The sequence below is a fragment of the Camponotus floridanus genome, unplaced genomic scaffold (genome assembly GCF_003227725.1).
Source record: "Camponotus floridanus strain SB8 unplaced genomic scaffold, Cflo_v7.5 scaffold89, whole genome shotgun sequence".
Classification (NCBI taxonomy): domain Eukaryota; kingdom Metazoa; phylum Arthropoda; class Insecta; order Hymenoptera; family Formicidae; genus Camponotus; species Camponotus floridanus.
The window spans coordinates 214,838-231,795 of NW_020229859.1; the positions used below are offsets into that span (position 1 = coordinate 214,838).

Here is a 16,958-nt window from a genome sequence, read left to right on the forward strand (position 1 = left end):
CGAAATTTATGAATAATTTATTACGATCGCTCATAAATAATTTTGTTCGTTAGGTGAGCGTGAATTAGTGCAGAAGAAGACTTTCCAGAAATGGGTCAACTCCCACTTAGTTCGATGTTCGTGCCGGATCGGCGATCTGTACGTCGATCTGCGAGATGGCAAGATGCTGATAAGACTCTTAGAGATCTTATCGGGTGAGCGTTTACCGCGTCCCACCAAGGGCAAGATGCGCATCCATTGCCTGGAAAATGTGGACAAGGCTCTTCAATTCTTGCGCGAGCAAAGGGTGCATTTGGAGAACATGGGTTCTCATGATATCGTCGACGGGAATCCGCGTTTGAGCTTGGGTCTTATCTGGACGATCATCCTGCGATTCCAGATTCAAGATATTACCATCGAAGAAACGGACAATCAGGAGACCAAGTCCGCCAAGGACGCGTTGCTGTTGTGGTGTCAGATGAAAACTGCCGGTTACCACAATGTGAATGTAAGAAACTTCACGACATCATGGCGAGACGGTCTGGCGTTTAACGCAATCATTCATAAACACCGTCCGGACTTGATTCAGTTCGAGAAACTCTCCAAATCAAACGCTATTTATAATCTTAACAATGCATTCAACGTCGCAGAAGACAAGCTCGGTCTCACGAAACTCCTGGACGCTGAAGATATCTTCGTCGATCATCCGGACGAGAAGTCTATCATAACATATGTCGTTACATATTATCATTACTTCTCAAAGATGAAGCAGGAGACGGTGCAAGGTAAAAGGATCGGCAAAGTGGTCGGTATCGCAATGGAAAATGATCGTATGATACACGAATACGAGAGTCTTACCAGTGACCTGCTACGCTGGATCGAAGCTACGATAGAGGCGCTTGGCGATCGCAGATTTGCCAATTCTCTAGTGGGCGTTCAATCACAGCTCTCGCAATTCTCGAATTATCGCACCGTAGAGAAACCGCCTAAATTCGTGGAGAAGGGTAATCTCGAAGTGCTGTTATTCACTTTGCAATCGAAAATGCGCGCAAACAATCAGAAGCCTTACACGCCTAAAGAGGGTAAAATGATATCCGACATCAATAAGGCCTGGGAGAGATTAGAAAAGGCGGAGCACGAACGAGAATTGGCTTTGCGCGAAGAACTGATTCGACAGGAGAAGTTAGAACAATTGGCGGCTAGATTTAATCGGAAGGCCAGCATGCGCGAAACTTGGTTGTCAGAGAATCAACGACTGGTGTCACAAGATAACTTCGGCTTTGATCTCGCCGCTGTAGAAGCTGCTGCCAAGAAGCACGAGGCTATAGAAACCGACATCTTTGCTTACGAGGAGCGTGTGCAGGCTGTCATGGCGGTCTCACAGGAATTGGAGGCGGAGAATTACCATGACATCGAGCGTATCAATGCTCGTAAGGACAACGTATTGCGCTTGTGGAACTATCTCCTAGAACTACTTCGCGCTAGACGAATGCGGCTGGAACTATCGCTGCAGTTACAACAAAATTTCCAAGAAAAATTGTACATTCTGGACAGTATGGAGGAGATCAAGATGCGACTGTTGACGGACGATTACGGCAAACACCTGATGGGTGTGGAAGATCTGCTGCAGAAGCATTCTCTCGTCGAGGCAGATATCAACGTTTTAGGCGAAAGAGTCAAGGCCGTTGTTCAACAAAGTCAGAGATTCTTGGAGCATGGGGAGGGCTATCGTCCATGCGATCCGGCCATCATAGTCGAGCGTGTGCAACAACTGGAGAACGCATACGCTGAACTAGTGCGGCTAGCGATCGAGCGTCGCACTAGGCTTGAGGAATCTCGGAAGCTCTGGCAATTCTACTGGGACATGGCTGACGAGGAGAATTGGATAAAGGAGAAAGAACAAATTGTATCTACAGGGGACATTGGTCACGATCTAACCACTATTAATTTGCTGTTATCGAAGCACAAGGCATTGGAGAATGAGATACAGTCACATGAGCCGCAGTTGATGTCAGTCGCTGCTGTTGGCGATGAATTAGTTCGACAACAGCATTTCGGCTCGGATCGTATTCAAGAGAGACTCCAAGAAATTCTTGGCATGTGGAATCATTTACTGGATCTGGCAGCTTTTAGAAGAAAGCGGCTCGAAGAGGCTGTCGACTATCACCAGCTCTTCGCAGACGCGGACGACATCGACATTTGGATGTTGGATACTTTACGGCTCGTCTCGTCAGAAGATGTCGGTAGAGACGAGGCAAATGTGCAGTCGTTATTGAAAAAACATAAGGACGTGACGGATGAGCTCAAAAATTACGCTGCGACTATTGAACAGCTTCATCAGCAGGCGTCCACATTAGGCGAGCAAGATGCTAAATCGCCGGAGGTCCTGGAAAGACTGACTTCGATAGATAATAGATACAAAGAACTTCTTGAACTAGCTAAATTACGTAAACAAAGACTCTTGGATGCCCAGTCGTTATACAAAGTATTTAGCGAGACTGACGGAGTTGAACAATGGATTGGCGAGAAGAATAGAATGTTGGATACAATGGTGCCCGTCAAGGATATCGAAGACGTCGAAATTATGAAACATCGTTATAACGGCTTCGAAAAAGAAATGAACGCAAATGCATCTCGCGTCGCTGTAGTTAATCAATTGGCCAGACAATTGCTACATGTCGAGCATCCGAACTCGGAACAGATAATCGCGCGACAAAATGAGCTCAATCAGAAATGGGCCGAACTGCGCGAAAAGGCAGAGGGCAAACGTGAAGAATTGAACTCCGCACATGGCGTGCAGACGTTCCACATTGAATGTCGCGAGACCGTATCATGGATCGAGGATAAGAAACGAATTTTGCAGCAGACCGATAGCCTAGAAATGGACCTGACAGGTGTGATGACGTTGCAACGCAGATTGAGTGGCATGGAACGTGATTTGGCGGCTATTCAGGCTAAATTGGACGCTTTGGAGAAAGAAGCGGAAGTCATACAGAAAGACCATCCAGAAGAGGCAGCTGTGATACGCGACAGAATTGCGCAAATCCATTTGATTTGGGAGCAATTGACACAAATGTTAAAGGAACGTGACGCTAAACTCGAAGAGGCTGGAGATTTGCACCGATTCCTGCGTGATCTCGATCACTTCCAAGCGTGGCTCACTAAAACTCAGACCGATGTCGCTAGCGAAGATACGCCGACCAGTCTCGCTGATGCCGAGAAACTCCTCACGCAACATCAGAATATCAAGGAGGAGATCGATAATTACACCGATGACTATCAGAAGATGATGGAGTACGGTGAGCGACTGACAACGGAGGCCGGCGATGGCGACACACAATATATGTTCCTGCGAGAAAGATTGAATGCGCTGAAGATGGGCTGGGAAGAGCTACATCAGATGTGGGTGAATCGTCAGAACTTGCTATCCAATTCTCTGAATCTGCAGGTATTCGATCGAGATGCGCGTCAAGCGGAGGTACTCTTGTCGCAACAGGAGCATATCCTTGCCAAGGACGAAACGCCAGCAAACTTCGAGCAAGCAGAGCACATGATCAAGCGACACGAAGCTTTTATGACAACTATGGACGCCAATGATGAAAAGATTAATTCAGTTGTGCAATTTGCCGGACGTTTGGTCGACGAGGGACACTTTGCGGCTGATAAAGTAAAGAAGAAGGCTGAGAACATCAACGATCGTCGCCGGATCAATCGCGAGAAAGCTAATCAACTTATGGAGAAACTCAAGGATCAGCTTCAGTTACAGATGTTCCTGCAAGATTGCGAGGAACTCGGCGAATGGGTGCAAGAGAAACATATCACTGCTCAGGATGAGACATATAGAAGCGCAAAGACTATTCATAGCAAATGGACTCGTCACCAGGCGTTTGAAGCGGAGATTGCAAGCAACAAAGATCGCTTACAGCAATTGCAACAAGCCGCGGACGAATTGATTCAACAAAAACCAGACTTGGCAGAGATTATCAAGCCGAAGGTAGCCGAATTAGCGGATCAGTTTGTAGAGTTAGAAACAACGACTCATGATAAGGGTGAACGATTGTTTGATGCGAATCGTGAGGTATTGATTCACCAGACTTGCGACGACATCGACTCTTGGATGAACGAATTAGAGAAGCAGATAGAGAGCACTGATACTGGTTCTGATTTAGCTTCCGTGAATATACTGATGCAGAAGCAGCAGATGATCGAGACGCAAATGGCGGTGAAAGCAAAACAAGTCACCGAACTCGACAAACAGGCGGAACATTTGCAGCGTACAGTGCCGGATGATAAGATGGAGGAGATCAAGTGCAAGAAGGAGAAAGTCGCTCAGAGATTCGCGCAGCTTAAGGCGCCTCTCATCGATCGCCAGCGGCATCTCGAGAAAAAGAAGGAAGCCTTCCAATTCCGGCGAGATGTCGAAGACGAGAAATTGTGGATTGCGGAGAAGATGCCGCAGGCGACTAGTACCGAGTATGGAAACTCGTTGTTTAATGTTCACATGCTGAAGAAGAAAAATCAATCGCTGCGTACCGAGATCGATAACCACGAACCCAGGATTAATCTAGTGTGCAATAATGGACAGAAGTTAATTGATGAGGGACACGAAGATAGTCCCGAATTCCAGAAATTAATATCCGAATTAACAGAGAAGTGGCGCGAATTGAAGGACGCAGTCGACGATAGAAACAGGCATTTGCTACAGAACGAGAAGGCGCAGCAATACTTCTTCGATGCTACCGAGGCTGAATCGTGGATGAGCGAGCAGGAGTTGTACATGATGGTTGAAGATCGCGGTAAGGATGAGATCTCCGCTCAGAATCTGATGAAAAAGCACGAGTCTCTGGAGCACGCGGTGGAAGATTACGCAGAAACGATTCGTCAGCTCGGCGAGACCGCCCGGCAGCTTATAAACGATCAGCATCCATTAGCCGATCAAATCGCCGTGAAGCAGTCGCAGGCGGATAAACTCTATGCCGGTTTGAAAGATCTGGCGGGCGAGCGACGCGCCAAATTGGACGAGGCCCTGCAATTATTCATGTTGAACCGCGAGGTCGACGATCTCGAGCAGTGGATTCAGGAACGCGAACTGGTCGCCGGCAGTCACGAATTGGGCCAAGATTACGATCACGTAACACTATTGTGGGAAAGATTCAAGGAGTTTGCGCGCGATACCGAGGCGATCGGTTCCGAGCGGGTAGAAGCCGTGAACGGCATCGCCGATTCTTTGATTGCCACTGGGCATTCTGATGCAGCAACGATCGCCGAATGGAAGGACGGCTTGAACGAGGTCTGGCAAGATCTTCTCGAATTAATTGAGACGCGTACACAGATGCTGGTGGCCAGTCGCGAGTTGCACAAGTTCTTCCACGACTGCAAGGACGTTCTCGGTAGAATCCTGGAAAAACAAAACGCCATGTCCGATGAATTGGGTCGAGATGCCGGCTCGGTATCCGCTCTCCAACGCAAGCACACCAACTTTATCCAGGATTTGTCCACATTACAGAGTCAAGTGACACAGATCGAGGAGGAATCTGCCAAATTGCAAGCGAGTTACGCTGGTGACAAAGCACGAGAGATTACGAATCGCGAAGCCGAAGTCGTGGCAGCATGGAATAATTTGCAATCGTTGTGCGAGGGCAGACGAACTAAACTGGAAGACACCGGAGACCTCTTCAGATTCTTCAACATGGTTAGAACCTTGATGATCTGGATGGACGACGTTGTACGTCAAATGAACACGTCTGAAAAGCCACGCGATGTCGCCGGTGTTGAATTACTGATGAACAATCATCAGAGTTTGAAGGCGGAAATCGATGCTAGAGAGGATAATCTAATGGCATGCATCAATCTCGGGAAAGATTTGCTAGCCAGAAATCATTACGCTAGCGCGCAGATAAAGGAAAAATTGGCAGCATTGACCGATCACAGAAATGCGCTTTTACATCGATGGGAGGAACGTTGGGAAAATTTGCAGCTCAGTAAGTTATATTTATTAACGGAAAATATATTTCAATTTTATTATACAATTTAATATCTTTCGATTAATATGAGATACTGGATATCTTTGTGAAATATCTAATATTTTAAAAATCATAAATATACTGTATGCATGTGTATTTATTTAATACTTGCTTATTTTTTGCCATAGTTTTGGAAGTCTATCAATTTGCCCGAGATGCAGCGGTTGCTGAAGCATGGTTAATCGCTCAAGAGCCGTATCTTATGAGTCAAGAGCTCGGTGTAAGTAATTATTTTCGCAAACATAAATACCGAATTCTTAATCGAGCGTGCAACTTTCTTTAAAAAAGAAAATTGTTATTTTTACAGCATACTATTTAAATATCGAATTCTTAATTAAGCGTGCAACTTTTTTTAAAGAAGAAAATTGTTATTTTCACAGCATACTATTGACGAGGTTGAAAATTTGATCAAGAAACATGAAGCTTTTGAAAAATCGGCAGCTGCACAAGAAGAAAGATTTAGTGCCTTGCACCGACTTACCACTGTAAGTAATTAAATATATATGCGCACACACACACAATCACTAGGTAATATTATAATAGAAAACATAAAAATACCGTAAAATCATTTATAAAATTATTTATATTAATATTAAAAAATTTTCTGTTATAATCTAAATTTAAAAACTTTTAAATATTTCGTCTTTAAATGAATATTATGATTTTGGAAATAAATAATTGTCTTTCTAAATGCACAGTTCGAATTGAAAGAGCTAAAGCGACGGGAGCAAGAAAGGGAAGAAGAGGAAAGACGCAAGAAGGAGGAGGCAGCAGCGGCAGAGGCCGCACGTTTGGCCAAGGCAACACCTGTTACTAGTCCAGATGAGCCACCTAGTGAAAGGTAAATATTTTGTTGCGATTACACGATGATATGATTGTCACGAATAAATTTTACCTGCTGCAGAGCCGAAACTGACGGAGCAACAAGCGGTGAACGCGCTGGAGAAGACGAGGGACATGGTAATATAACTACACTTAATAATATATGGATTTATATTAATCGAAGCTCTCTATATAACACTTCTCGATACTTATCTTCTAATTCGTTTTTACGATTTTGCATTCCGTTTGAATGCTGGTAATGATAAATAACGATATTTAATATACGTACATTATTTAGAATGTAATGTCGAGTGCTTTCCTAATTGGGGTTGTACGTGATGTGTTCGCAAAACTTTTATTGATTTATTGATTTAGTAACAGCGAGATGGTAGTAATTAATTTTATATAACCGAAAGAGATTTTGAAAGAATCAAATCGAGTTCGGTATATAACATTTGTTTTGTTTTATTTTCTTTTTGTTATGACTAATAATCGGTACAGCAAAAAAATCTTGCTTCTTGACGTAAAGTTTAACTCTGTCGATTAGCGTTACGGTTTGTTTGGATAAGCATGTGTGACATCGCTAACAGCACGTTTATTTTTGCCTTCTCCTATCCGCAACCTAAATCTATTCCGATCCACGTATAAATCCATCGCTCCACGTCGTCTCATATTATCCTTCCCGAATGCACCTTAATGCGGCACGGAATGCACGAACCACAGTGGCACATCGCAAGGCTTCTACACGTACACCACAGCCTCAAGACAAGCCCAAGGAAGGTGAGTTTTACGTGAGGCGTACAAAGTTTGTGCAGATTAAAACTTTCATATTAAGTAGATCTTAATATGTCTCCACGACTGCTTTGAAACTGTAATCGAATCTTATGGTAGTTCCTATAATCTTTCATCAAATTGGTGATGGATAACGGATAATCATAATATTATATTTTTTGTAACAGTATTTAATTGCTTCGCTCTACGGATTCACATAAGCATCAAGTCACATTATGTTATAATAATTTTATATCTTTCAGCATATTCGTAACAACACCGCACTTATCCGCTCTCGCCCGCACAAGTCATCATTTATGCGCTTTTATTAATTTTTTTTCTCTACCAGGTGAGGGCTGTTATTACCCGAGATGCTCTTCTCGTCATCTGTCACAAGCTGATATATCAATCATATGTTTCATAATTTACTAAATATTTCAAATAATATAGATAATATTTAGTAGACACACGTATGAATAGACACACGCGTGAAACGATATACATCTATAACAATATAATTCTAATTATACATTATCTATATTATTATTGTTATTATTTTTGGTTCGTACTATACTCTGTTATAAACCATTTCATTTCGCATCGCTAATTTGGTAGGTATTTGAACTATCGTATTTCACCTTGTTCATCGCACGATTATTGACTTATATAAATGATAAAATGCTTAAATACCTTATTGGAAGATAAGTATATCGGAATCGTTATTCTATAAATGTAGAGATACAGTATTCTATATTCTCATCGTTTACTTAAATATTCGGGACGCGATATGTCACTATAACAAATATTTATAATACTATTTATGAGTATATATTTATATATTATAAATATAATATTAATATATTTTTTTAAAATATATTAATATAATAACAGATATTTATATTATTATATAATATATGTATATTTTTATTATATATTATATATAAAAAGTTCAATTATTAGTTTCGATTATAATGTGAAGTAATTTTTGTGATAAATAATTTTAAATTTTCACTTTCTCAGCAGCGCGATTTTTTTCGTAACGGATGTCTTGACATTTATTAATTATAATTATTGAAAGTTATTCGATATAATTGTGTTGAATATATACATAAGGTATTTAATATCACGCGATGTACATGTAAGAATAATATATATATATACATATATAGCATGATTTTGTGATTGGTGTGGTGTAGTGCATGCACAAAAACCTAGGCAACTGTCTTTCCGGGAAGGAGAAGGGATTCCTGTCTCGCCAACCTCTGCGAAAACTCCGCCGCATGGTACTCCTCGCACACCGACAAGTAAGTGTTCAATGGACTGTGTCAAATTACGTATACATTGTGTAAAATATTTTTTATCAATATTTTTTCCTCGTGACGTTGAATTGTCATGATAATTGTCTCACAATTAAATAGCAGTCAATGTAAATTGCATAATTAATGAAAGACTACACCTTCAATTTTGAAGTGAGAAATCTCAGATATAAGGATGCAATTGATATTTGATGGGAATTAATTCGTGTGGAAATAATAATCTGGCTCTTTTCGGGAGGCGGTTTTCGTTTGCAACGGTCCAAAGGGACACACGCTACCATGTTCATCCACAAAACGGCAAGCTTTTATGATCCGCAGAACTTCATCCACCGATCGCGGTAAATCGTCAGCGTTTATCGTTACGTGACGTACAATTTGTTGTTTGTCTATAACAAACAGAGCTCTATATGCTACTCCATGTTTTTCGTTTAATACACCATAGTTTTTCGCTATTTGGTGATTTTGGTCCGACAGGAGTGGGATTTTCATTTCACCCAAGCCCCCTTGTTTGCGCGGTGTCGTCATCCATGCAAAGTGCGAAAATTTGGAATCTGTTGAAATAGCTACTACCTCCGAACCTGTAATAAAAAAATATAGTAATTATTAATTAATTTATTAATTTTGATTTAATAAATCACCTTTTTTTATATGTATCATGCGATTGAAATTATTTTTTTATTTTGCATTAAAAGTGAACATGCACTCAATTTGCATCTATTTTATTATATATAATATATTTTATATTATATTATATTGTATATTCTGTATTTTCGAGGATGGACTTTATTACAATTGATCAAGATATACAATTATTTATTAATCAATTCACAATGATTGTAAAGAGGAACCAAGAGACTTAAAATTAGAATAATAATAGACTTCATTTTGTACGAAAAAAAAATTTTTTATAAATGTATCAAAGATTTTTGATATTAAAAATTGAATTTATGGCATATTGACGTTAATAATGATAAATGATAATGAAAAATTTCATACCAATAAGCCGGAATTCGGCGATGCGATCGCTAAATTGAATAAGCTCGATGGGGCATGCGAACGAGAAATCGTACGGATAGAAGAGAAGCACCAAGTACTTTCCCGAAAAATGTTCTGATGATAGCTCTTGCATCTTTAAATCAATTATCGCAACACCCGACCAGGGTGGTGCGGCCCGTGACACTGCTGGTATCAATCGTGCTTGCGGTGTATGCGAAATTTCCCATTTTTCTGCGCAACAAGAGTTCATCCCGAACGTATTATTTTTATACTCGACATGATTGTATCGGTTTATTTTTCGAGACCATTGCGTGTCTCGTGCAAATTATACCGCAAGTCGTTGTAACTACAGATACACGAAACTTTTAACGATCGATTTTCTTTCTATTCTGTTGTCTCTCACGTCACTTCACTATTTTTAAAACATGAGAAATATATTGTACATCATCGCAGAATACTTTCTCATGGGATAAATATATGCAAAAGATTTATCACTCTTTTTAAAGATTTATTTGAAACAAATTAATTAATTCCTCTGATTGATTAATAGATTAAACATGTTTTCAGAACTATATAATCTGCTTCGATCGTATATTTCAAGAAATTATTTTTTCTAGATGAAGAATATATTAAAGTCCACGATAATTATTTTGAAACTGCAGGTGTTTCTTTCAAATTTATTTATAAAAAATTAATGCATATTTTTTCCATTTTTTACTACAAATAGCTTTTATGAGACATAACTATGCTCACAGTAATTCAGTTTGGACAGTTTAATTAATTATATACATTTATTGGAATAAATATAATTACTTGTACGATATAATAATTCTGCAGATAAATTAAAAATATATTATATTTATTAAATATTCAATTCAAATATCGGTCATCTGCATGAGCATGTTGCATGAACGTATCCTCGCATATTGTTCGTATGTAGTTAGAGGGTATAGAGAAATAATGTAACGTACATTTTATGTGGATGTGAGGATTATTAGTGAGACAAATTGTTTACCTGATCAATTCTCTGCTACAAGCTAGGTGGTTCAGGGTACAAAGTAAGTAGCTAATAAACGTTATGTGTGTTGCGTACGTCGTTAAGCTCCAAAAGGCGGAACCGGCTCCGAGTCTTTAAGGCGTAAGGAACGAAGTCGGAGCAAATCACCGTTTAGGAGTTTCCGCTGGAGAAAGTCCGCCAAGTCGCCGAGTTTAGATCGCAGTGGCGTGAGTGACGATGAACGTAGTATCCCCGGTAAGTGAAGAAAAGAAATTCACAGTGGTCTACAGTAGTTAGACATTTACATGTTCACTCATTCGACATTTCTTTTTTTCTTTTTACTACAAGATTTACTCGTTTTATCTTCACTCTCTACATGTTTAAATTTAAGACAGCCAAGATGAAAAACGGATAATCCATCTGCAATAAATCTAATAATAAATAAATCATTATTATCGAAAATTGGAAAGGTATTTTTGATGTGATTTTAGTTTCTGATCAAATTTTGTACATGAAACTTTAAATTATTGTTGCGAATTTTTCTTGAATATCCAGGTGGATATTGTGATCTTTCATATGTATCCAGCATCTATATAATTACTTTACTAATTAATCATGCTTTATTTTCAGTTATTGTTTAAGCATACGTATATTTTTAACAATTACTTTATCATTATATATACACTATAAGTCAGTTATGATAAAATTATATCTTTTATAGTGGGAAGACACTCGAAGAGCTACATTGTTTACATTTGGATAACAAGTAAAGGAATGAATAATTGGGACAAATTTTTTTTCAAGTATCGTTATAAAAATATATCAATGCATGTCGGCTTATTATGAGTTTAAACGATAAACAAACATACTTTTTGAATTAAAATAACAAGGAATTAAAACGGATTTTCATGTGTTATGGGCAGCGTATTACATTGAAAGCATGTTATGACTAATTCTTACAATAATAATGTCATTGATTATTTGCAGCTTTTATCTACCGAAAGAACAAGGAATATAGGCTGATATTGTTCTTCCGTACAGATAATAATTTATAATCTAATCTTAAATTTTTTAGAAACTCATGCTCTCAACGAATAATAGTAATGATGAACGTTATTTTTTGCAGAGCAACGAAGTCCGAGCGACGACGAATTCGAAGGACCGTTACAGCGGAAGCATGAATGGGAAAGCACGACGAAGAAGGCATCCAATCGATCTTGGGACAAGGTGTACATGGTCGTACGCGGGCAGAACTTATGTGTATATAAAGATCAGAAGTCGTACAAGGCTTCGCCTGATCAATCGTACAAAGGAGAAGCTCCCCTTGATTTACGAGGCGCTACTATTATCGTAGCGAGTGATTACACTAAGAAGAAACATGTCTTCCGAGTCAAGTCAGTATTTAACGCACCTCGATCATATCTAATTTTACGCTTCTGCTCACGTAAATGTTATTATTGTTACCTGTTTTTTTTTATAGGTCGCAAAGCGGATCCGACTTCCTGTTCCAGGCCAAAGATGACGCCGAGATGAACGATTGGGTGTCTGTATTAAATCAAGCGGCGCAAGGAACATCAGGTGCAAGTACGTCTAGAGCTCACACTTTACCCGCCCCGACACAAGCCGAAACTAAGCGGCGTAGTTTCTTCACTCTCAAGAAAAAGTAAGTGTTGATTGAGAAATTTTGTTATCATATCGTAATAATATCGTACACGAGAATTTAAGACGATATGAATATGAATATACGAATTGATCGGCGCAAGAATTTCTAAAACTAAAAGCCAAATAAATTCTGTAAATTTCACAAAGTTGGCAAATAAAATATACATGCAACGTAATGATAATATTCTAAATCCACAATTGACTTTTAATAATATTGCGAATATATAAGTTATTAAGTTTTGCAGCATTTCAAAACATGTTATTCTTGTACATAAAATGCCTGTTATCTTGTTATTATTTTGCTTCATCCTTTTGAACACGTCCCGATGAAGCTGATAGAGAATATTCTGTTAGCAATAAAAAAATTATACATTTCTCATCTTCCATTACTTTACACTCCTCGAATGATATTCCTCACATATCTGGCATTACGTATTATATTCCTCTTTTAACAAGACTAATTTTTCTTCTTTCGAGAAAAATGTTTCTTGATGTTTTCGACCCTCCCTTCATCACTTTAAAATATTATTTTAATTAATCATCAAACAATACGATAACCACAATAATTTGGTTATCGTAAAGAAGCATTATTCATCATCATTATCATTCACGGGTGACGGACGATCATCTCGTAAAGCAAAGCAAATAATTCGAGAAGATACGCGCCCTCACTCCTTCATACGAAATCCATTCATCCTATCGCGCATTCGATCATATTGCATTTATCATATTTTAGAAAAGCCAAAAAGTAGAAAGCGAAACCAATGAACGTATGAAACAGTACACAATTGGAACAACATTTAGAAATGCGGTGAGTCGCACATAATCCTAGATCATTCTACCATATCGTACTATTGCACGATTAACCGATCATCATTCCAGTTGTCTTTTTTTTTTTCTTCTTGTATTTAGTTTTTCGTTATAATTAGCTTCTCTCTGAAGAATACGGCAGGAATGTTCTTCCAATTGTGAATGCGGAATGATTACGTGAAAATCTCTGAAATGAGAGAATATCTGGATGTGCGTAGAGCTTTCTGTGTTCATAGAGCGAATCTAGCAATAAGAGCGTTTGAATATTTTTACGGGAACTGTAAGGCATTTTTTATCATATAAAAAAAATCTATAAATTTTGCAAGTAAAGTTTCTCCCATCATAAGCAAATGACAGATATGCGGAACACGATTGTTCTCTACCACATCGTTTAACATTTATGTAATAAGTGCTTATTCGCATACATATCTATCGCTTTCATTTTGGATATTTTTTATTATTTCGCATAAGATAGTGTGTTATGTAGATATTCGGATTATTGTGTATCATTGTCACACAAATTTTATATTGTAGCTTCCACCGCTTCTGAACATCGTCATTTACTCTTCATGCTTTTTCTGCTATCAGAATATTCCCAGGAATTTTTATCGTAGAGGTAATTGAGTACATCCGCGCATCATCTATTTCAGACACGTATTTCACGAAATGTGACTCCTTAAAGACGGAGTAGTTGATAATTTTATATATATATTAGATATAAGTGACTTAATCTCTTTTATAATGCGCTGAGGAAGACTTTTGTGGTAGCATCCTTCTTGTGTAACATATTTATTTTATAAATAATGATAATATATAAAAAACATGCAGTAGTTGAAATAGAGCGAGTATAATATGTACTTTCTTTCAAATTCTGAACAATAATTACTGTAATTATTATTTTAATTTAATTTTTAATATTAAATTTTAACAATTCTCGCATCAAATGTCATCCTGAAAAATTGTAAACCGCATTTATACAACTTACAAGAATTTTAGCTGATTTCCTATACATATACATATGCCTTTTTTCTTATCTAATCTCATCATTGTGCATACGAATACTAAATTGTAACATAAAAACAGTAATTGGAAGTGACAATTAATGATTGCCCTAGTGATGAAATAATTATCACCGTTCACATTTGCTAATTTTCAGCTAAACTGGAGCAGTGAAGTTCGGTATAAGCCGCTCTCGTAATGCGTCTCAGCACAACATCGCGTTTATGAAAAATGTTTCGTCGCTCTACATGGTTAAAGCAACGCTAATAAAAAATTAGAAGACATGATCACACACGATGGGGTGTTATGAAATATATTGAAGGACGAATTGAATGGATCTTTAACAAAACGCCTACGTTCGACGAATGGAGATATTTAACGGTTATATATGTTGATATTTACAAGTGTAGGCTATTGAAAGTCTAATTAAATTTAGTTCTTCAATGAATTTTGGACACTTTGCAATATTGCTAGTTGAAGAACAAGTGACATTTATTGTCCCACGTTAGCGTGATCAGACTTGACACGGGATTTAATTTTATAATACACACGTAATTCGTATTTACGTGTTTTATTATCATTGTCACGCATTAGAAATGCATAATTATTTTTTGTCATTTAATATAATAAATTATATCTCCCTTATGATTGAAAATATTTTATGAATTTCTATAATTTAGCAATTTTTTTAAGAAGAAATTTGACAGAGACAAGCTTAATTCATTTGCAAAATATGTAGATTAGAGGAAACATAAATATTAATCATGGGGCTTATGACGAAGTATAATTATTCTACACGATGAGCACAGATTTTTGTGACGAGTTAATTTTTAATATTTTGACGCATTTTTCTTATTGCATTTCACACAGGTTCTCGTATTATAGAAGATATATAATCTTCAACAACAATAAACACGCGAGAACGAGAAATGATTCCAGCCGTGTTGATTGCTTAGGATATATCGCTTTCATTATCATATTATTGCACTGCAGTATTTTATTTGACTTTTTTCCCTGCAAACGTGTCTGTTTGCGTTTGAATGACTGCCATATATTTTAAGAGCCACACTAACTTGGGACATAATATTATATAAACTAGCTTTTAATAAATTGTTAAATATGCAGCGTCCTAAGGGAAAAAATCGCATTGAAGAATTATAAAGAAAATATAATAACTAACAAGAGAGTTTTCCCCCTCCCAACCTTTCCCTAAATATTCCTAAATATCATAATTCTGTAGAATTGGAAGATATTTAAAAATTTCTAGACTTGCGCAAATGATACAGTTCGTATTAAGTGAGCGCTTACGGTATAAATTATTATATAGCCGTAAATTATTATATCATTGTCGCAAATCACTGTATCTCACTTGATTCCAACTTGACATTTGGCGTGATATTATACGGATCATATATTATTCTTTTGTAATTGTTAATTTTTTTAATATTTATCGCATTTGCCTTGTTTTTCTTTCCTAGATTATAAGGCCCTTTATTGCAAAGTTTTAAGAATTCTTTTTATTCTCCGTATTTTTTATCTAATCATTATATCTTGGAAATATTACAATGATTTTATGAAAAAATATATTAAACGACATTTCATTTGTTCTCCAAATCAATGCGACTCGACTGATCGATTCGGCGACCGTTTGCAATTTATGATTTAATTCCGACTTGCGTTAAATATTTTGGATATCTAAGTTTGTAATTGCGTTTTTTTTTAGCTAAGCTTATATACACAGAGATTTGTATATACGAAGCTGTACGCATATTATGTCCGCGAGAATAAATTCTAATCAAAATGATCGTATATTCGCTTTTATAATTTCATGCATGCGCATTTAGCGGAAATATTTGAATATATCAGAGTCGCATTGCTAAACAATACAACATTTGGTATGTCATAGCTATGTGTTTTATATATAAATATATCTATAAATATATAAATACAGAGAATGATGAAGAACATTAAGAAATAAAAATTATTATAATAGATGATATATATATATATGATAATTGTCGAATTAACATGGTGGCTCTTTTCGTTTTGAAATATTCCTTCTGCGTACATTCTATCTTCGAGATAAGAAGACCGGATTCGTATTATCGATGATTATCTCAGCGAGATTAAATAACAATTTTTTAGATAACTGAAAATACATCCGATTATAGGAACATTTTAATACAAGAAGAGCTTGCATGTGTATCATTAAATATCGCTTAAATTAAATAATTGGTTGTACTTTTCGGATTGCAATTTTCGATACGTTAGAAATGCAGATATGGCACAGTATTTCTCTTTAGCGAGAAAACAATTTTCCTTTATATCTAACACTGTATTAAGAGTATACTTCGCTCGATTAATTCCATCTTCCCTTGGAAAACGAATCAATACTCACACTTCCTTATCACGCACGAGACACGGCAATGTAATGTGTACGCATTAATTACTTTACCTTCAAACTTCATTAAGATCAACTTGTAATTTTTTAATGTGCCTTTTTATAGCTTCGTTGAGAAATAAAATGCGATATATATATATGAACTGTAGTTGATGCCAGTGGAAAAACTATAATGAAATTTC

The 16,958-nt window shown here is 37.3% G+C and overlaps 2 protein-coding genes across 8 annotated transcripts in view; one reads left to right on the forward strand and one right to left on the reverse strand.

Annotated features, from left to right (window-relative positions):
* LOC105255898 (spectrin beta chain) overlaps positions 1 to 16,184 on the forward strand; it is a 31,551-nt gene extending 15,367 nt beyond the window's left edge. For 2 of the 7 annotated variants that reach the window (XM_011265434.3, XM_011265435.3), the window contains exons 3-13: positions 54 to 5,960; positions 6,131 to 6,222; positions 6,383 to 6,487; positions 6,701 to 6,843; positions 6,907 to 6,962; positions 7,548 to 7,604; positions 8,792 to 8,899; positions 11,010 to 11,159; positions 12,031 to 12,298; positions 12,385 to 12,567; positions 14,533 to 16,184. In XM_011265434.3, the coding sequence (XP_011263736.1) occupies positions 54 to 5,960; positions 6,131 to 6,222; positions 6,383 to 6,487; positions 6,701 to 6,843; positions 6,907 to 6,962; positions 7,548 to 7,604; positions 8,792 to 8,899; positions 11,010 to 11,159; positions 12,031 to 12,298; positions 12,385 to 12,567; positions 14,533 to 14,536 (7,073 nt within the window). In that variant the 3' untranslated portion in view covers positions 14,537 to 16,184. The remainder of the gene's footprint in view (positions 1 to 53; positions 5,961 to 6,130; positions 6,223 to 6,382; positions 6,488 to 6,700; positions 6,844 to 6,906; positions 6,963 to 7,547; positions 7,605 to 8,791; positions 8,900 to 11,009; positions 11,160 to 12,030; positions 12,299 to 12,384; positions 12,568 to 14,532) is intronic. The other 5 variants (XM_011265436.3, XM_020028974.2, XM_011265438.3 and 2 more) reach the window with 5 other exon arrangements.
* LOC112639756 (peroxiredoxin-like) lies at positions 9,110 to 11,131 on the reverse strand. Its single transcript, XM_025414719.1, has 3 exons — positions 10,923 to 11,131; positions 9,908 to 10,138; positions 9,110 to 9,489 (listed from the first exon to the last, which is right to left on the reverse strand). Exons 2-3 carry the CDS (start codon positions 10,038 to 10,040, stop codon positions 9,110 to 9,112), a joined length of 513 nt encoding a protein of 170 aa, XP_025270504.1. The 5' UTR covers positions 10,041 to 10,138; positions 10,923 to 11,131.
* Positions 16,185 to 16,958: the final 774 nt, after the last annotated feature.

Bases quoted from the DNA above. Each gene is read 5' to 3' on its own strand.
- LOC112639756 (XM_025414719.1), bottom strand. From the start codon at position 10,040: ATGCAAGAGCTATCATCAGAACATTTTTCGGGAAAGTACTTGGTGCTT. The intron at 9,490-9,907 runs GTATGAAATTTT...TTTTTATTACAG, and splicing joins CGCCGAATTCCGGCTTATTG to GTTCGGAGGTAGTAGCTATT.